General features: G+C 44.6%; 1 protein-coding gene across 3 annotated transcripts in view; it reads right to left on the reverse strand.

Annotated features, from left to right (window-relative positions):
* Window positions 1-17107, reverse strand: part of DSCAM (DS cell adhesion molecule) — a 754308-nt gene that overhangs the window by 147377 nt on the left and 589824 nt on the right. For all 3 annotated transcript variants that reach the window (XM_067739530.1, XM_067739531.1, XM_067739532.1), the window contains exons 12-14: window positions 4906-5102; window positions 3808-3904; window positions 3071-3199 (exon numbers count right to left, since the gene is read on the reverse strand). In XM_067739530.1, the coding sequence (XP_067595631.1) occupies window positions 3071-3199; window positions 3808-3904; window positions 4906-5102 (423 nt within the window). The remainder of the gene's footprint in view (window positions 1-3070; window positions 3200-3807; window positions 3905-4905; window positions 5103-17107) is intronic.

Below are 17107 nucleotides of genomic sequence, written 5' to 3' on the forward strand. Positions count from 1 at the left end.
CACAGATGGTCCTAGAGGCCTTTTACGTGTAAGCATTTTGGTGCACGCTGGAGTAATACTAAAAGCTGCATTTATTACACGTTTGCTATGTGCCAGACGGTGAGTTGTAAATGCATTCCCTTCTCAATGAGAATTCACCAAATATCTGTGAAGTGCTGACACATGTTAGGCCTGTGCTAGGTCCAGGGGAACTGGGCAGGGCTCAGCACACTCCAAAGAGCTCCCAGTCTGGTAGGGCTGACATGTTAATAATCATCAGTCACAGCTGTCTGACCCCATTCCCCAACTAGGTCACACTGTGCAGTACCAGGGCTTAGAACTTCACATATTTTTTGATGGACCAGGTAAACCCACAATGTCATAAAAATGTCAGTTCTCCGTTAAGCTAATAAACAAATTTAATGTGATCTCATTAACAATAACAAAAACATGCCTTTATGGAGCTAAACATGTTGATCCTAAAGTTATATATGGAAAACTAAGAAAATACTGGAAAGGAAAAGTTACAAGGGTGGACTAGTCTTATTAGATATTAAGACATAAAGCCTCTGTGATTAAAATGGTCTGGTACTGGTGCATTAATAGATAAACCAACGGAGTAGAATAGAAAGTCCAGAAATAGACTCAAGTACATATGGGAAGTTAGTATGTGATAGAGGTGGCATCTGAAATCACTGGGAAAAGGTGGACCTTTTAATAAATGATGTTGGGGCAACAGAAGACCCATTTTGGAAAAGATAAAACTAGATCCATCTCTCCCAGCATACGGAAAAGTAAACTCCAAATGGTTTGGAGATCTAAATCTTGAAAAGAGAGGGAAAGAAACAACATGAAGTACTAGAAGAAAAGGGGCTGAATTATTTTATGGCCAGAGGTAGAGAACAACTTTTCTAACTTAACTCAAAACCCAGATGTAATAAAAGAAAATATTGATAAATTTGAAAAACAAATACAGAGTTAAATACATGATCACACATGATGACACCTGCCAGGAAAGGAAGGGGAGAGACTGTAGGAGCACATGAGAGGGAGGCCTGGCCTTGAATGTGGACCAGGGATGAGTCCCTGTGGAGGTAACACGAGGAGTGGCGTCTAAGTATCAGGTGGGAGTAACCATAGTAACTGTGTGGTCCAGGAACGGGAGGGCAGCCTTTGAGGGACCCTTGTCACAGTGATGCTGTGGGAGCCCATCTCACAGAGGAGGATGGTTTGGGGTGGGTACAGCTGGTAAGAGACAGGGCCACAGCTGAGCCAGGACAGGCTGGGCCGCAAACCCCTTTGAGGAGCCACTGGACCATCACCACTGGACCGTCACCGGCACCTGGAAATGACTGATGCCCTGAAGTCAGGGAGGCACCAAGCTGCTCCCCTGAGAGACTGCATGGGCACTAGCTCCCAGACACACAGTCCTTCGGTCAGTGCCCAGCCAGAGAGCCTGGTGGGGTCTGTCCCTCCCTCTGAGGACTCTGCAGAGGGTCCGCATCATGCACGTCTGTGTTTCTGCTGAGTTCTCATTGTTGCCATCAGTTTCCAGGCTCTTCTCCAAGAGAACACGCTGGTCTCACCTAAGAAGCACTTCCTTTACTTCAAGACCTGGATCTCAGAACTTCTCAATCTTGGGTTCCATCCTGACCTTATTTGCTTAGAACGAAGGCAACGCCTCCTCTCTTCCTTTGACCCTGGGCAAGCCCGTTGGTCCTGATTCCTGAAAGATCCCTGTTGGGACCAACACTGCCCTCAGCTTGCTCAAGGGGCATCCTTCACCTCCACCTGCAGTGGACCTGCCACATTTCTAGGGGACAGTGTGACTGCAGCTGCTGTGCTCCTCTCAGGAGGCTTCCTCAGGTCCCATGTAAGCATCACCTCACTTCCAGGTCTCTGGCTGCGGCTCAGGGGAAAAAGCCAAGCCATTTCACCTCCTCTGACGTCTTTTTTTACGCATTTCCAGCCCGTGACTTATCACCAGCCTCAAGCACCATTGCTGTAACCTCTAGTCTTGGTTTGATACAAGTTGTTTTCATCACCATGAGTTGCTTTCCTTAAGCCCCACCCCTTAGGCTTTTTCTGGACTTGCTTCCTACTCCCGTCTCACACATCCTCCTGCTCTGCCCCTTGCCCACTCGTACTGAAACATTTCCTCCCTCCTGACCTGCCTTTCCAGCTGCCTCCAGCTTAATTTTTTACTCCAGCGTCTGCTCCAAAGATACTAAGTGGATCACGACAGCGTGCTCTGAAGTAACACACGGTGCCCGGAGAGTGAGAAGCAAGGTCACTTTCCTGGCCTCTGTGGTTCTGTCAACGCTTCACGTGCTGATGCTGCTAGAATTCCTCGTCTCTTTTGTGTCAAAGTCCAGACCAGGAGCCACAGCGGTGGCACCCTACCCTCGGCCTGATGGGTCCTAATGTTCCAAGTGACCTTGTCATTGTCACTTTAAGGCGATCAACAGGCAGGCCTGGCATGGTCCTGACAGCTGTGGGTCTGTTTCATGTCCGAACTCCCTGCGGGCCGGCCACTTGCTGGCGCAGAGGAAGCACAGGAGTGCTGGCCCACATTCGGGCCCATGGCCTGTCCCTGCACATCCAGGAGGACCCTGAAGGGTCAGAGCCCATCTGGAGAAGACGTGGCCCTCTGCACAAACCACCACCACTCGGCTCAGCCCACAGACACTGAACACAGCTGGTACTCAGGGATTCGGACACGAGGGAAGCAAAGGGAAGCCAGGGAGGTAGAAAAAATAATGACAGGGGCCAGGTCGGGTCGGCAGCAGCCCATGCGGCCATCGGTGGCGACAGTGCCAAAGTGGCCACAGGGAGCAATCACATAGAGGTCCTGCTGGTTCAAAGAGAAAAGAGGCAGGGCTGACCCAACGAAGCCATCTCGACAGAAAACCATTCCCACCCTAGGAAACGTGGGTGTACTTCGTGCAAGGAAAGAGACAAACTGGTAAAAAGAGCCCCCTCTGAGTTTCCCAGAGTCCAGGTTCTTCTTACAGGTAAAATCCACTCGAAAGGCAAAAAATAAAAGGGCTTTCTGAAGTGGAAATGAAGTCGGAGGAAATCAAGGACTTACCTGATTTATTTTTGCATTCAATGTCATAGCCCGTGATGGGGCTGTTTCCATCAAATCCCATGGTCCACCTGAGGGTGATTGTACGTGCCTTCACATCTTTGATCTCAATTTCAGGAGGGTCTGGAGGCTCTGTGCAGTCAACAGGAAACCCGGGATCAGTTCAGATATTGTTCAGGCACAGACGCTAGTGGAAAAGCTGAGGGTGACTCACAAAAGCTTTGTCAGCATTTGACATGGGCAGACGATTTTTTTACCTGGAAGTATTTTTTTCCCCAATCCCTTTTGAGGATGGAAAATTTTCACTTTTCAAATCTGCCAGTTTTCACAGCACTTGTAAAGCTGGACCAAACATGGGAGATTTCAGTGTCACCCTTCTGGTCTGGCTTGGGATCTATTAACTCAAAAACTATTTTGGCCCCAGATATTAAACTTTCATTCGGATCGTCTAGTATAAGGATCCCTAACATTGAGCAAGAAAGGCACACTATCAGGGCTGCCCAGTCATCCAAACCCAATTCCTTTACGAACTTTGTCCCCTGTGTTTTGGGGCTGCATCTTGACATAATCATGAGATCTGCAAAATGGTGCTTTAGCACCCACTTTGTACAGATTCAAAGTTTTCCGAGGACTTGGAAGTGTGACACGTCAAGCTGAGGCCACACAGGTTCCCAAGCCTGGGCACACACTTACTGTCCTGAAACAGCCGTGTTTCTCCCCCTAGGCTATGTCCATCCTACCTTGCACTGTGAGCTGAATTATTCCACGGTCCTCCCCATAAGAATTGATAGCGTGACAGGAGAAGAAGCCAGAATCTTCTCTTACCGTTGGCAAAATCTATGCGTAAAGCAGAGAGAAATTCGTCTTACCCAGTAGAACGGAGCGAGGGAACAACTCAAGGGCTTTTGGCTGTAAAACGCTTCTCTCCACTCTCACCCTCCTCCCAGCCCCAAGCACACACACACACACACACACACACACACACACACACACACACACAGGGACACACAATTCTGAGAGCAAATTATTTCAGCACAATTGTAAATGTGCAGATGGATAGAGGCAATGTAGACGTTCCACGTCAGCTGCCAGCTTGTGAAATTGGATGTGTAATTTAACGTAGGATGCACGGTCAGGTTGATATATATTCCCCATATACTTTTTTTTTTTTAATCTCATAGTGGATTTTTAAAACATTCAAAGCAGCCCTGCCTGAAAAAACAGATCTATAAACACCGCAATAAAGGTTTGGTCTCCCAGGACTCCAGGATTGGACCCTGGGAGTGAATCAATATTAGCGTTTCAAACACAGGACTTTTTCTTTCCATGTGTGTCCTACGGCATCGTTTCTCCCCCATATTAAAAGAATCACCCAGCTAACTGCCAGTGGTGCTGAAAGTTCTAAGAGACTGCAGTACTTTTTTATGTTGGGTTTTCCCCCAAGAATCAAAATATTTTCCTTATAATATTTTTTGTCCAAGAACCCATCTAATTTTTCTTTTTACAGGAAGTTAAAACATGTGCGCAACATACGCTGTCATTCCGCCAGGATTAACTGTCATTAAAAGACTCGGTTTCTCTCTTTCTTTTTATTATTACGGTTGGGTTCCCTGCCATGTTCCCAATAATTTTACTCTTAACAATTTTACGTATGATAAGGCACTATTTTGGCAGGCTACTCAGCAATCCCATTATGGGAAGGGGGAGAGACAGTGCTTCGTAGATGTTTCAAAAGCTGATTTGCTATTGGCTACCCACATGCACCGACTTATGTCAAAAGACAGGCTTATTCTGCCCATGAAGGTAGCTTCTCATCTGCCATGTTTGTCATGTTTTACCTGCAGAGTGGAAATCACCTCCTCTCCCAGCTCCTTGACGGACACGAGATAGCGGGCCATTTCGGGGTTAATGATTCTGTCCTCCTTCTCCCAGCGGACTATGATAGGCTTCTCGCCATGGGCCGTGCAGCTCATTTCCTTCTTCTGACCCTGAGTGGCCAGGGTGGTGTTTGGATAGGACGTAATCATTGCAGGAACTGAAAACCCAAAAACGACACAACTTACTCGGCAAAGCAGGGTTCTCGGCTTCCCCCACCTTAACACGCAGCTCAGTTTTTTTTTGCTTTCTGGCTGTACTGCGCGGCTTGCGGGATCTTAGTTCCCTGACCAGGGAGCATGGAACCCGGGCCCCTGGCAGTGGAAGCGCAGAATCCTAACTACTGGATCTCCAGAGAATTCCCGAGGAGGTGTTTCTTTGAAATAAAATGCATTCAGGAAACTGCTGAGCAAGAATCATGATCAAGATAGTTGGAAGGTGGCAGAAAAATGAAACTGGACTAAATGAGCCTTAAGCAGAAATTGCCCTGTGGTTTCATACTCGTGCAGTGTTACTCTCTTCCAATCCCTGTGGATGGCAGACCCACATCCCCTAGAACACACAGGACAATGATGTGACTTGCTTATTGGATGGGAAAGGGGGCTTCCATTGAGAATTACACTCCTTCTGTAATCTCCTACATTTCTAACTCTCCTTGTCAGCTATGGGAACGAAACCTTGCTAGTCAACTGAGATGGAGCCCTGGCTGTTGCTAACCAGTCCCTGAAGTGACCTCTCGACATCCCATCCCACGGCTGGCACAAACTTTTACAGTCACGTGGAAACCATGGACCTATCCTTCTCCCATCGTTTATAGCAGGGAATCTCATCCCGATGCATTGAGAGAACAGGAACCTTTATTTGTGAAACTTGTCCAGTTCCCTCTCTCCACCTCAAAATCCATCTATAGACTCCCATCCTGGGCAATATTCCAGGAGACATGAGGCGCCAGGCCCATGCCACAGACCACCTAGAAATGCTGGACAGTGTGTAACAAACACCTTTTAAATGCATACTAACTTTATAAGAAAGTGAGAGAAAACCCAGGAGCCAGAAACAAGGCCCCAGGTATTACAGTGCTGGTGCTTTGACTGCCTGTGAGGCAGGTGATAAAAAAAAAGGGAAACCTCCATGCAGAGCTCCTCAGAGGGCTCTATCCTAGGAGCAAGCCAATCATCAAAAAACAGTCAATACATAAGACGGCACGATGGCAAAGGGAGAAGCAAACTGCCTTGGCTTGTGTTGCGAATGAAGAAAAACCATCTCCCTTGAGCATTTGTAGCTGGTCTGACTCTACATAAGTTTGGAGTCAAATTCCTGCTAAAGGATTGATGTGATGGCGACCCTAGTTTGGTAATGGGCCTGAGGAATCCAGCAAAAGCAAACAAAAACACACTCCAGAAGGATGGGTCCTTTATCCAGGCTCATTGAGATTCTCCCAGATAAACCTTCTCTAAACATGAACTCACAAAACAAAAATATAAAACACATGAGGAAACAATCTACTCTCGTTGAGAATCAGCACCCGCCGAAGACTTCAGATGCTAGAATTCCCAGACACAGAACCTGAAATAATCATACACTAAACGTTTAAAGATATTTTTAAAACATGAGAGAAGGAAGATGGCGGAAGAGTAAGACGCGGAGATCACCTTCCTCCCCATAGATACACCAGAAATACATCTACACGTGGAACAACTCCTACAGAACACCCACTGAACGCTGGCAGAAGACCAGACCTCCCAAAAGGCAAGAAACTCCCCACGTACCTGGGTAGGGCAAAAGAAAAAAAAGAAAAAACAGAGACAAAAGAATAGGGACGGCACCTGCACCAGTGGGAGGGAGCTGTGAAGGAGGAAAAGTTTCCACACACTAGGAAGCCCCTTCGCGGGCGGAGACTGCGGGGGGCGGAGGGGGGAGCTTCGAAGCCGCGGAGGAGTGCACAGCAACGGGTGCGGAGGGCAAAGCGGGGAGATTCCCGCACAGAGGATCGGTGCCGACCGGCACTCACCAGCCCAAGAGGCTTGTCTGCTCACCCGCCGGGGCAGGCGGGGCAGCGAGCTGAGGCTCTGAGGCTCGGGTTTCGGTTTCGGACGGAGCGCAGGGAGAGGACTGGGGTTGGAGGCTTGAACATAGCCTGAAGGGGTTAGTGCACCACGGCTAGCCAGGAGGGAGTCCGGGGAAAAGTCTGCACCTGCCGAAGAGGCAAGAGACTTTTTCTTCCCTCTTTGTTTCCTGGTGCGTGAGGAGAGGGGTTTAAGAACGCTGCTTGAGGGAACTCCGGAGACGGGCGCGAGCCGCGGCTAAAAGCGCGAACCCCAGAGACGGGCGGGAGACGCTAAAGCTGCTGCTGCCGCCACCAAGGGGCCTCTGTGCGAGCACAGGTCACTCTCCACACCCCTCTTCCGCGGAGCCTGTGCAGCCCGCCACTGCCAGGTTCCCGGGATCCAGGGACAACTTCCCCGGGAGAACGCACAGCTCGCCTCAGGCTGGTGCAAAGTCACGCCGGCCTTTGCCACCGCAGGCCCGCCCCGCACTCCGTGCCCCTCCCTCCCCGCCGGCCTGAGTGCGCCAGAGCCCCCGAATCAGCGGCTCTTTTAACCCCTTCCTGTCTGAGCAAAAAACAGACGCCCTCCAGCGACCTACACGCAGTGGCAGGGCCAAATCCAAAGCTGAGCCCCTGTGAGCTGTGAGAACAAAGAAGAGAAAGGGAAATCTCTCCCAGCAGCCTCAGAAGCAGCGGATTAAAGCTCCACAATCAACTTGATATACCCTGCATCTGTGGAATACCTGAATAGACAACCAATCATCCCAAATTAAGGAAGTGGACTTTAGGAGCAAGATCTATGATTTTTTTCCCTTTTCCTCTTTTTGTGAATGTATATGTGTATGCTTCTGTGTGAGATCTTGTCTGTATAGTCTTGCTTCCACCATTTGTCCTAGGGTTCTATCCGTCCATGGTTTTTTTTAAACATTTTTTTCTTAATAATCAATTTTAATTTTAATAACGTTATTATACTTTACCTTCTTTCTTTCTTTCTTTCTTTCTTTCTTTCTTTCTTTCTTTCTTTCTTTCTTTCTTTCTTTTCTTTCTTTCTTTCCTTCCTTCCCTCCTTTAGACAACGAATCATCCCAAATTGAGGAGGTGGTCTCTGACAGCAAGATTTATGATTTTCCCCCATTTACCTCTTTTAGTGAGGGTGTATGTGTATGCTTCTGTGTAAGATTTTGTCTGAATAGCTTTGCTTCCAACATTTGTCCCAAGGTTCTATCCGTCCCTTTTTTTTTCAAATAAGAATTTGTAAATTCCATAACTTTATTATACTTTATTTTATTTTTACTGTATCTTCTTTCTTTCTGTCTTTTTTCCTTCTTTCCCTCCTTCCTTCCTTCCTCCCTCCCTCCCTCCTTTCTTTCCTTCTTGCCTTCTTTCCTTCTTTGCTTCTTTCTTTCTTTCTTCCTTCCTTCCTACCCTCCTTTCCTTCTTTCTTTCCTCATACTTCTACTAATTCCCTCTACTCTTTCTCCCTTTTATTCTGAGCCGTGTGGATGAAAAGCTCTTGGTGCTCCAGCCAGGAGGCAGGGCTCTGCCTCTGAGGTAGGAGAGCCAACTTCAGGACACTGGTCAACAAGAGACCTCCCAGCTCCACATAATATCAAACGGCGAAAATCTCCCAGAGACCTCCATCTTAACACCAGCACCCAGCTTCACTCAACGACCAGCAAGCCACAGTGCTGGACAACCTATGCCAAACAACTAGCAAAACAGGAACACAACCCCACCCATTAGCAGAGAGGCTGCCTAAAATCATAAGGCCACAGACACCCCAAAACACACCACCAGACGTGAACCTGCCCACTAGAGAGACAAGATCCAGCCTCATCCACCACAACACAGGCACTAGTCCCCTCCACCAGGAAGCCTACACAACCCACTGAACCAACCTTAGCCACTGGAGACAGACATCAAAAACAGCAGGAACTACGAACCTGCAGCCTGCAAAAAGGAGACCCCAAACACAGTAAGATAAGCAAAATGAGAAGACAGAAAAACACACAGCAGATAAAGGAGCAAGATAAAAATGTACCAGACCTAACAAATGAGGAGGAAATAGGCAGTCTACCTGAAAAAGAATTCAGAATAATGATAGTAAGGATGATCCGAAATCTTGGAGATAGAATGGACAAAATGCAAGAATCAGTTAACAAGGACCTAGAAGAACTAAAGATGAAACAAGCAACGATGAACAACACAATAAATGAAATTAAAAGTACTCTAGATGGGATCAATAGCAGAATAACTGAGGCAGAAGAACGGATAAGTGACCTGGAAGATAAAATAGTGGAAATAACTACTGCAGAGCAGAATAAAGAAAAAAGAATGAAAAGAACTGAGGACAGTCTCAGAGACCTCTGGGACAACATTAAACGCACCAACATTCGAATTATAGGGGTTCCAGAAGAAGAAGAGAAAAAGAAAGGGACTGAGAAAATATTTGAAGAGATTATAGTTGAAAACTTCCCTAATATGGGAAAGGAAATAGTTAATCAAGTCCAGGAAGCACAGAGAGTCCCATACAGGATAAATACAGGGAGAAATACGCCAAGACACATATTAATCAAACTGTCAAAAATTAAATACAAAGAAAGCATATTAAAAGCAGCAAGGGAAAAACAACAAATAACACATAAGGGAATCCCCATAAGGTTAACAGCTGATCTCTCAGCAGAAACCCTACAAGCCAGAAGGGAGTGGCAGGACATACTGAAAGTGATGAAGGAGAAAAACCTGCAGCCAAGATTACTCTACCCAGCAAGGATCTCATTCAGATTTGATGGAGAAATTAAAACCTTTACAGACAAGCAAAAGCTGAGAGAGTTCAGCACCACCAAACCAGCTTTACAACAAATGCTAAAGGATCTTCTCTAGGCAAGAAACACAAGAGAAGGAAAAGACCTATAATAACGAACCCAAAACAATTTAGAAAATGGGAATAGGAACATACATATCGATAATTACCTTAAATGTAAATGGACTAAATGCTCCCACCAAAAGACACAGATTAGCTGAATGGATACAAAAACAAGACCCTTATATATGCTGTCTACAAGAGACCCACTTCAGACCTAGGGACACATACAGACTGAAAGTAAGGGGATGGAAAAAGATATTCCATGCAAATGGAAACCAAAAGAAAGCTGGAGTAGCAATTCTCATATCAGACAAAATAGACTTTAAAATAAGGACTATTAAAAGAGACAAAGAAGGACACTACATAATGATCAAGGGATCGATCCAAGAAGAACATATAACAATTGTAAATATTTATGCACCCAACATAGGAGCACCTCAATACATAAGGCAAATACTAACAGCCATAAAAGGGGAAATCGACAGTAACACATTCATAGTAGGGGACTTAAACACTCCACTTTCACCCATGGACAGATCATCCAAAATGAAAATAAATAAGGAAACACAAGCTTTAAATGATACATTAAACAAGATGGGCTTAATTGATATTTATAGGACATTCCATCCAAAAACAACAGAATACACATTTTTCTCAAGTGCTCATGGAACATTCTCCAGGATAGATCATATCTTGGGTCACAAATCAAGCCTTGGTAAATTTAAGAAAATTGAAATTGTATCAAGTATCTTTTCTGACCACAACGCCATGAGACTAGATATCAATTACAGGAAAAGATATGTAAAAAATACAAACACATGGAGGCTAAACAATACACTACTTAATAATGAAGTTATCACTGAAGAAATCAAAGAGGAAATCAAAAAATACCTAGAAACAAATGACAATGGAGACACAACGACCCAAAACTTGTGGGATGCAGCAAAAGCAGTTCTAAGGGGGAAGTTTATAGCAATACAAGCCCACCTTAAGAAGCAGGAAACATCTAGAATAAACAACCTAACCTTGCACCTCAAGCAATTAGAGAAAGAAGAACAAAAAAACCCCAAAGCTAGCAGAAGGAAAGAAATCATAAAAATCAGATCAGAAATAAATGAAAAAGAAATGAAGGAAACAATAGCAAAGATCAATAAAACTAAAAGCTGGTTCTTTGAGAAGATAAACAAAATAGATAAACCACTAGCCAGACTCATCAAGAAAAAAAGGGAGAAGACTCAAATCAATAGAATTAGAAATGAAAAAGGAGAGGTAACAACTGACACTGCAGAAATAAAAGAGATCATGAGAGATTACTACAAGCAACTCTATGCCAATAAAATGGACAATCTGGAAGAAATAGACAAATTCTCAGAAATGCACAACCTGCCAAGACTGAATCAGGAAGAAATAGAAAATATGAACAGACCAATCACAAGCACTGAAATTGAAACTGATTAAAAATCTTCCAACAAAGAAAAGCCCAGGACCAGATGGCTTCACAGGCGAATTCTATCAAACATTTAGAGAAGAGCTAACACCTATCTTTCTTAAACTCTTCCAAAATATAGCAGAGGGAGGAACACTCCCAAACACCTTCTACGAGGCCACCATCACCTTGATACCAAAACCAGACAAGGATGTCACAAAGAAAGAAAACTACAGGCCAATATCACTGATGAACATAGATGCAAAAATCCTCAACAAAATACTAGCAAACAGAATCCAACAGCACATTAAAAGGATCATACACCATGATCAAGTGGGGTTTATCACAGGAATGCAAGGATTCTTCAATATACGCAAATCTATCAATGTGATAAACCATATTAACAAATTGAAGGAGAAAAACCATATGATCATCTCAATAGATGCAGAGAAAGCTTTTGACAAAATTCAACACCCATTTATGATAAAAACCCTGCAGAAAGTAGGCATAGAGAGAACTTTCCTCAACACAATAAAGGCCATATACGACAAGACCACAGCAAACATCATCCTCAATGCTGAAAAACTGAAAGCATTTCCTCTAAGATCAGGAACAAGACAAGGTTGCCCACTCTCACCACTCTTATTCAACATAGTTTTGGAAGTTTTAGGCACAGCAATCAGAGAAGAAAAGGAAATAAAAGGAATCCAAATCGGAAAAGAAGAAGTAAAGCTGTCACTGTTTGCAGATGACATGATCCTATACATAGAGAATCCTAAAGATGCTACCAGAAAACTACTAGAGCTAATCAATGAATTTGGTAAAGTGGCAGGATACAAAATAAATGCACAGAAATCTCTGGCATTCCTATATACTAATGATGAAAAATCTGAAAGTGAAATCAAGAAAACACTCCCATTTACCATTGCAACAAAAAGAATAAAATATCTAGGAATAAACCTACATAAGGAGACAAAAGACCTGTATGCAGAAAATTATAAGACACTGATGAAAGAAATTATAGATGATACAAATAGATGGAGACATATACCATGTTCTTGGATTGGAAGAATCAACATTGTGAAAATGACTCTACTACCCAAAGCAATCTATAGATTCAATGCAATCCCTATCAAACTACCACTGGCATTTTTCACAGAACTAGAACAAAAAATTTTGCAATTTGTATGGAAACACAAAAGACCCCGAATAGCCAAAGCAATCTTGAGAATGAAAAAAGGAACTGGAGGAATCAGGCTCCCTGACTTCAGACTATACTACAAAGCTACAGTTATCAAGACGGTATGGTACTGGCACAAAAACAGAAAGATAGATCAATGGAACAGGATAGAAAGCCCAGAGATAAACCCATGCACATATGGACACCTTATCTTTGATACAGGAGGCAGAAATGTACAGTGGAGAAAGGACAGCCTCTTCAATAAGTGGTGCTGGGAAAACTGGACAGGTACATGTAAAAGTATGAGATTAGATCACTCCCTAACACCATACACAAAAATAAGCTCAAAGTGGATTAAAGACCTAAATATAAGGCCAGAAACTATCAAACTCTTAGAGGAAAACATAGGCAGAACACTCTATGACATAAATCACAGCAAGATCCTTTCTGACCCACCTCCTAGAGTAATGGAAATAAAAACAAAAATAAACAAATGGGACCTAATGAAACTTCAAAGCTTTTGCACAGCAAAGGAAACCATAAACAAGACCAGAAGACAACCCTCAGAATGGGAGAAAATATTTGCAAATGAAGCAACCGACAAAGGATTAATCTCCAAAATTTACAAGCAGCTCCTGCAGCTCAATAACAAAAAAACAAACAACCCAATCCAAAAATGGGCAGAAGACCTAAATAGACATTTCTCCAAAGAAGATATACAGACTGCCAACAAACACATGAAGGAATGCTCAACATCATTAATCATTAGAGAAATGCAAATCAAAACTACAATGAGATATCATCTCACACCAGTCAGAATGGCCATCATCAAAAAAATCTAGAAACAATAAATGCTGGAGAGGGTGTGGAGAAAAGGGAACACTCTTGCACTGCTGGTGGGAATGTGAATTGGTTCAGCCACTATGGAGAACAGTATGGAGGTTCCTTAAAAAACTACAAATAGAACTACCATATGACCCAGCAATCCCACTACTGGGCATATACCCTGAGAAAACCGAAATTCTAAAAGAGTCATGTACCAAAATGTTCATTGCAGCTCTATTTACAATAGCCCGAAGATGGAAACAACTTAAGTGCCCATCATCGGATGAATGGATAAAGAAGATGTGGCACATATATACAATGGAATATTACTCAGCCATAAAAAGAAACGAAATTGAGCTATTTGTAATGAGGTGGATAGACCTAGAGTCTGTCATACAGAGTGAAGTAAGTCAGAAAGAAAAAGACAAATACTGTATGCTAACACATATATATGGAATTTAAGAAAAAAAAATGTCATGAAGAACCTAGGGGTAAGGCAGGAATAAAGACGCAGACCTCCTAGAGAACAGACTTGATGTTATGGGGAGGGGGAAGGGTGAGCTGTGACAGGGCGAGAGAGAGTCATGGACATATACACACTAACAAATGTAGTAAGGTAGATAGCTAGTGGGAAGCAGCCGCATGGCACAGGGATATTGGCTCGGTGCTTTGTGACAGCCTGGAGGGGTGGGATAGGGAGGGTGGGAAGGAGGGAGACGCAAGAGGGAAGAGATATGGGAACATTTGTATATGTATAACTGGTTCACTTTGTTATAAAGCAGAAACTAACACACCATTGTAAAGCAATTATACCTCAATAAAGATGTTAAAAAAAAAAAAGAGAGAACAACAAGATGTTATCAAAAACAACCAGGAAGATTTTAAAAGAAGTGAAACAAATTTATAGTTTTCGCCTGTTTTTTAACCTCATTTTCCCAATCACGGAAAGAAAGACCCACCCTCATTTATAAGGTCAAGCTCACACTATGCTCTTTATATCCCACCTCGGAGCCTTCCAGTGCCCCATCTCTGGGCACTTGACCACAGAAACACTGGGCCTTCTCCTGAGACTGGCACATACTGGGGCGTGTCTTCCCCAAGGCCGGTCGGGAGGGTTTGAGACAAACAAGCCAGAGATCTACCAGCTTTGTAGCCTGAAACCCCATGGAAGACCCTGCACTGTGACGTTTCTCTACAGTCAGTGGGTGTGTGGCAGAGATAACAAGATGTGGAGTGGGCAGAATCGGAACCTAGGAAAAGACACACTGTGAGTCCCATATTTTAAAGAAAGCCGCTTACAGCCATGGTGAGATTCCTCTTCCCGCGTATCTGAGAATTGGCAGAACTGGCTCTACCATCCCTAAACTTTGGTCTTCATCCCTCTCTTCCTCTGGCTTATTTAAGAAAAGTTTTAATTTTATTAACAACTTCACTGAGGTATAATTAACACACCACAAAATTCTCCGGCTATAAGTGTACGAATGAGTGGGTTTTAGTATTGTCTTTGTGTCCTAGGGTGGCAGTAGCAAATGACCACAGGCTGGTGGCTTACAACAGAAATGTGTTTTCTCACAGTTCTGGAGGCTAGTCCACAATTAAGATGACGTCAGGACTGTGCTCCCTCCAAAGGCTCTAGAGAAGAATCTTTTCTTGCCTCTTCCAGCTTCTGGTGGTCCTCGGTGTTCCTTGGCTTGTGGCAGCTTGGTTCCAATCTCTGCCCTCATGTTCACATGGGTACTTCCTGTGAATGTTTCTCTGTGTCTTCACACGGATTTCTCGTAAGGACAGCCATCATTGGACTTAAGACCCGTTTTCATTCAGTATGACTTCATCTTAACCAATTACATCTGCAAAGATCCTACTTCCACATGAGGTCATATTCTGAGGTTCCTCGTGGACGTGAATTTTGAGGAGGCACCATTCAACCCAAAACAAGTGTATTTACATTATCCAACACACACACACACACACACACACACACACACACACATTACTAGTACAACCCAATACAAGTATATAGAGTTGTATGATCATCACCACCTCAAATTTTAGAGCATTTAGATTACCCCAAAAGATTCTGCCTGTCCATTTATGGATTCTTTCCTTTCCCACCCCCAGTCCTAGGCAACCACTAATGGACATTCTGTCCCTCTAGATTTGCCTTTGTTGGACATTTCCTATAAATAGAATCCTACAGTGAATACATATTTTTTGTCTCTAGCTTTCTGGAATTTTTCCACTGTGCATGTTTTCAAGGTTCATACATACTGGAGTGTGTACCCAGTACTTTTGTTCCTTTTCATTACTGAGTGATAGTTCACTGCGTGGATAGACTACATTTTGTTCATTCATTCACCAGTTGGTACACATTTGAATAGTTTCCACTTTTTGGATTTTACAAATAACGCACACATTTGTGTAGAGGTTGTTGTGCTGACTTATGTTTTTATTTTTCCTGGGTAGGTTGCTAGGAGTGGAACGACTGGGTCACAAGGCAATTGTATGTTTAACACTTTGGGAAACTGCCACACTATTTTCCCAAGTGGCTCCACCATTTTTCAGTCTCTATGTAAGAAGATTGTGCATGGAAAGAATGTTCCCCTTCAACCACATGATGGAGACAGGCTGAGCAGCTGCAACCAGTCTCCTGCAGACACTTCAAGATGATTGGCCAGAGACAACCTGGAAAAATGCCCCCATATAAGCAACCTAAGTAGCCCCTATTGTGTGCAACTCACTCTAAGTTCGCCTGTGTGCTCTTCCACATGTACTTTGCTTCGAACAAACTCTGTCTCTATTTCACAGTCTTGGTCTCTTTGCCGAATCCTTTCTTCAAAGAAGACAAGGACTGAGGTCCTTCTTGCAGCGCTTCCACCGCCAGAATCAGTGGGGGAGCTCCAAGAGTAGAGATTGGATAAGCTGCAAGAAGATGAGCTGGCAAATTCTGCTCCAGCATGATGCTTCCTGGCTGTGGAAACCCCAGGACCACCACGGTCCTTCCACTACAGAGGAGTTGAGGGTGGTGAGGAAGGCTCCAGGAGAGGGAGATGTCTGCCACCTGGGAGAACTAAGCAAACACAGGGACTGGAGCTGTCCCTCCTCTGAGATCTTGAAGGCAGAAGGCTTCCAGTGGTGGCCTGTGTAGGAGCATGAGAAGCGTCTATGGGTCTGTGAACCCGGGACGATGGTCCCTTCCCCAATTCTCCTCCTCACTGAGGACAAGGTCTGAAGCCCTGGGAATTCAACGGCCCCAGGTAAAGGATCCATGGACTGGTCCAGATAGCCACCAACCATGGGACGCCAGCAGAGAGGAGGCTGGTAAGCACACCACTGGTAGGGCCCAAGGGCGGCATGGCACCCTCTTCAAGAGTGTCTCCCACAGCAGGGAAGGCTGGGCTGAAGCTCCAGGAGGAGCAGGGAGCAGAGTGGACCTCTCCCCATATCTCCCTGCTCCTCCCTTTGTCTTTGCATTATCTGTCATCAAACAGCTCTGGCTGCTACCGAACACTTTTGAACAGGGGTGTGGAACTTGGACATCTTATGTGTGGATGGAGAGCTGAAAGAGAAAGCTCACAGCTTGACCAAGGGGGACCTGGACAAAAGCTTTGGACACCTGTGCTTGGGGCCGTGGAGCACACCTGCCCTGTTGCGCAGAGCCCCTTGTGTGACCCCAGCCTGCCCAGTGCGCTGTGATGCCTGGGATCACTTTCCTGAACCTGGTGGCGGGGAGAGGCCAGGCTCATCTGTGAGGTTCTTTGGACATGTCTCCTTATTAGTTTTCCTTTAAACATGGAGTAAGAATTTTCTTTATAGTGGCATCA

This window comes from Pseudorca crassidens, chromosome 5 (genome assembly GCF_039906515.1).
Source record: "Pseudorca crassidens isolate mPseCra1 chromosome 5, mPseCra1.hap1, whole genome shotgun sequence".
In the NCBI taxonomy this organism is placed as follows: Eukaryota; Metazoa; Chordata; class Mammalia; order Artiodactyla; family Delphinidae; genus Pseudorca; species Pseudorca crassidens.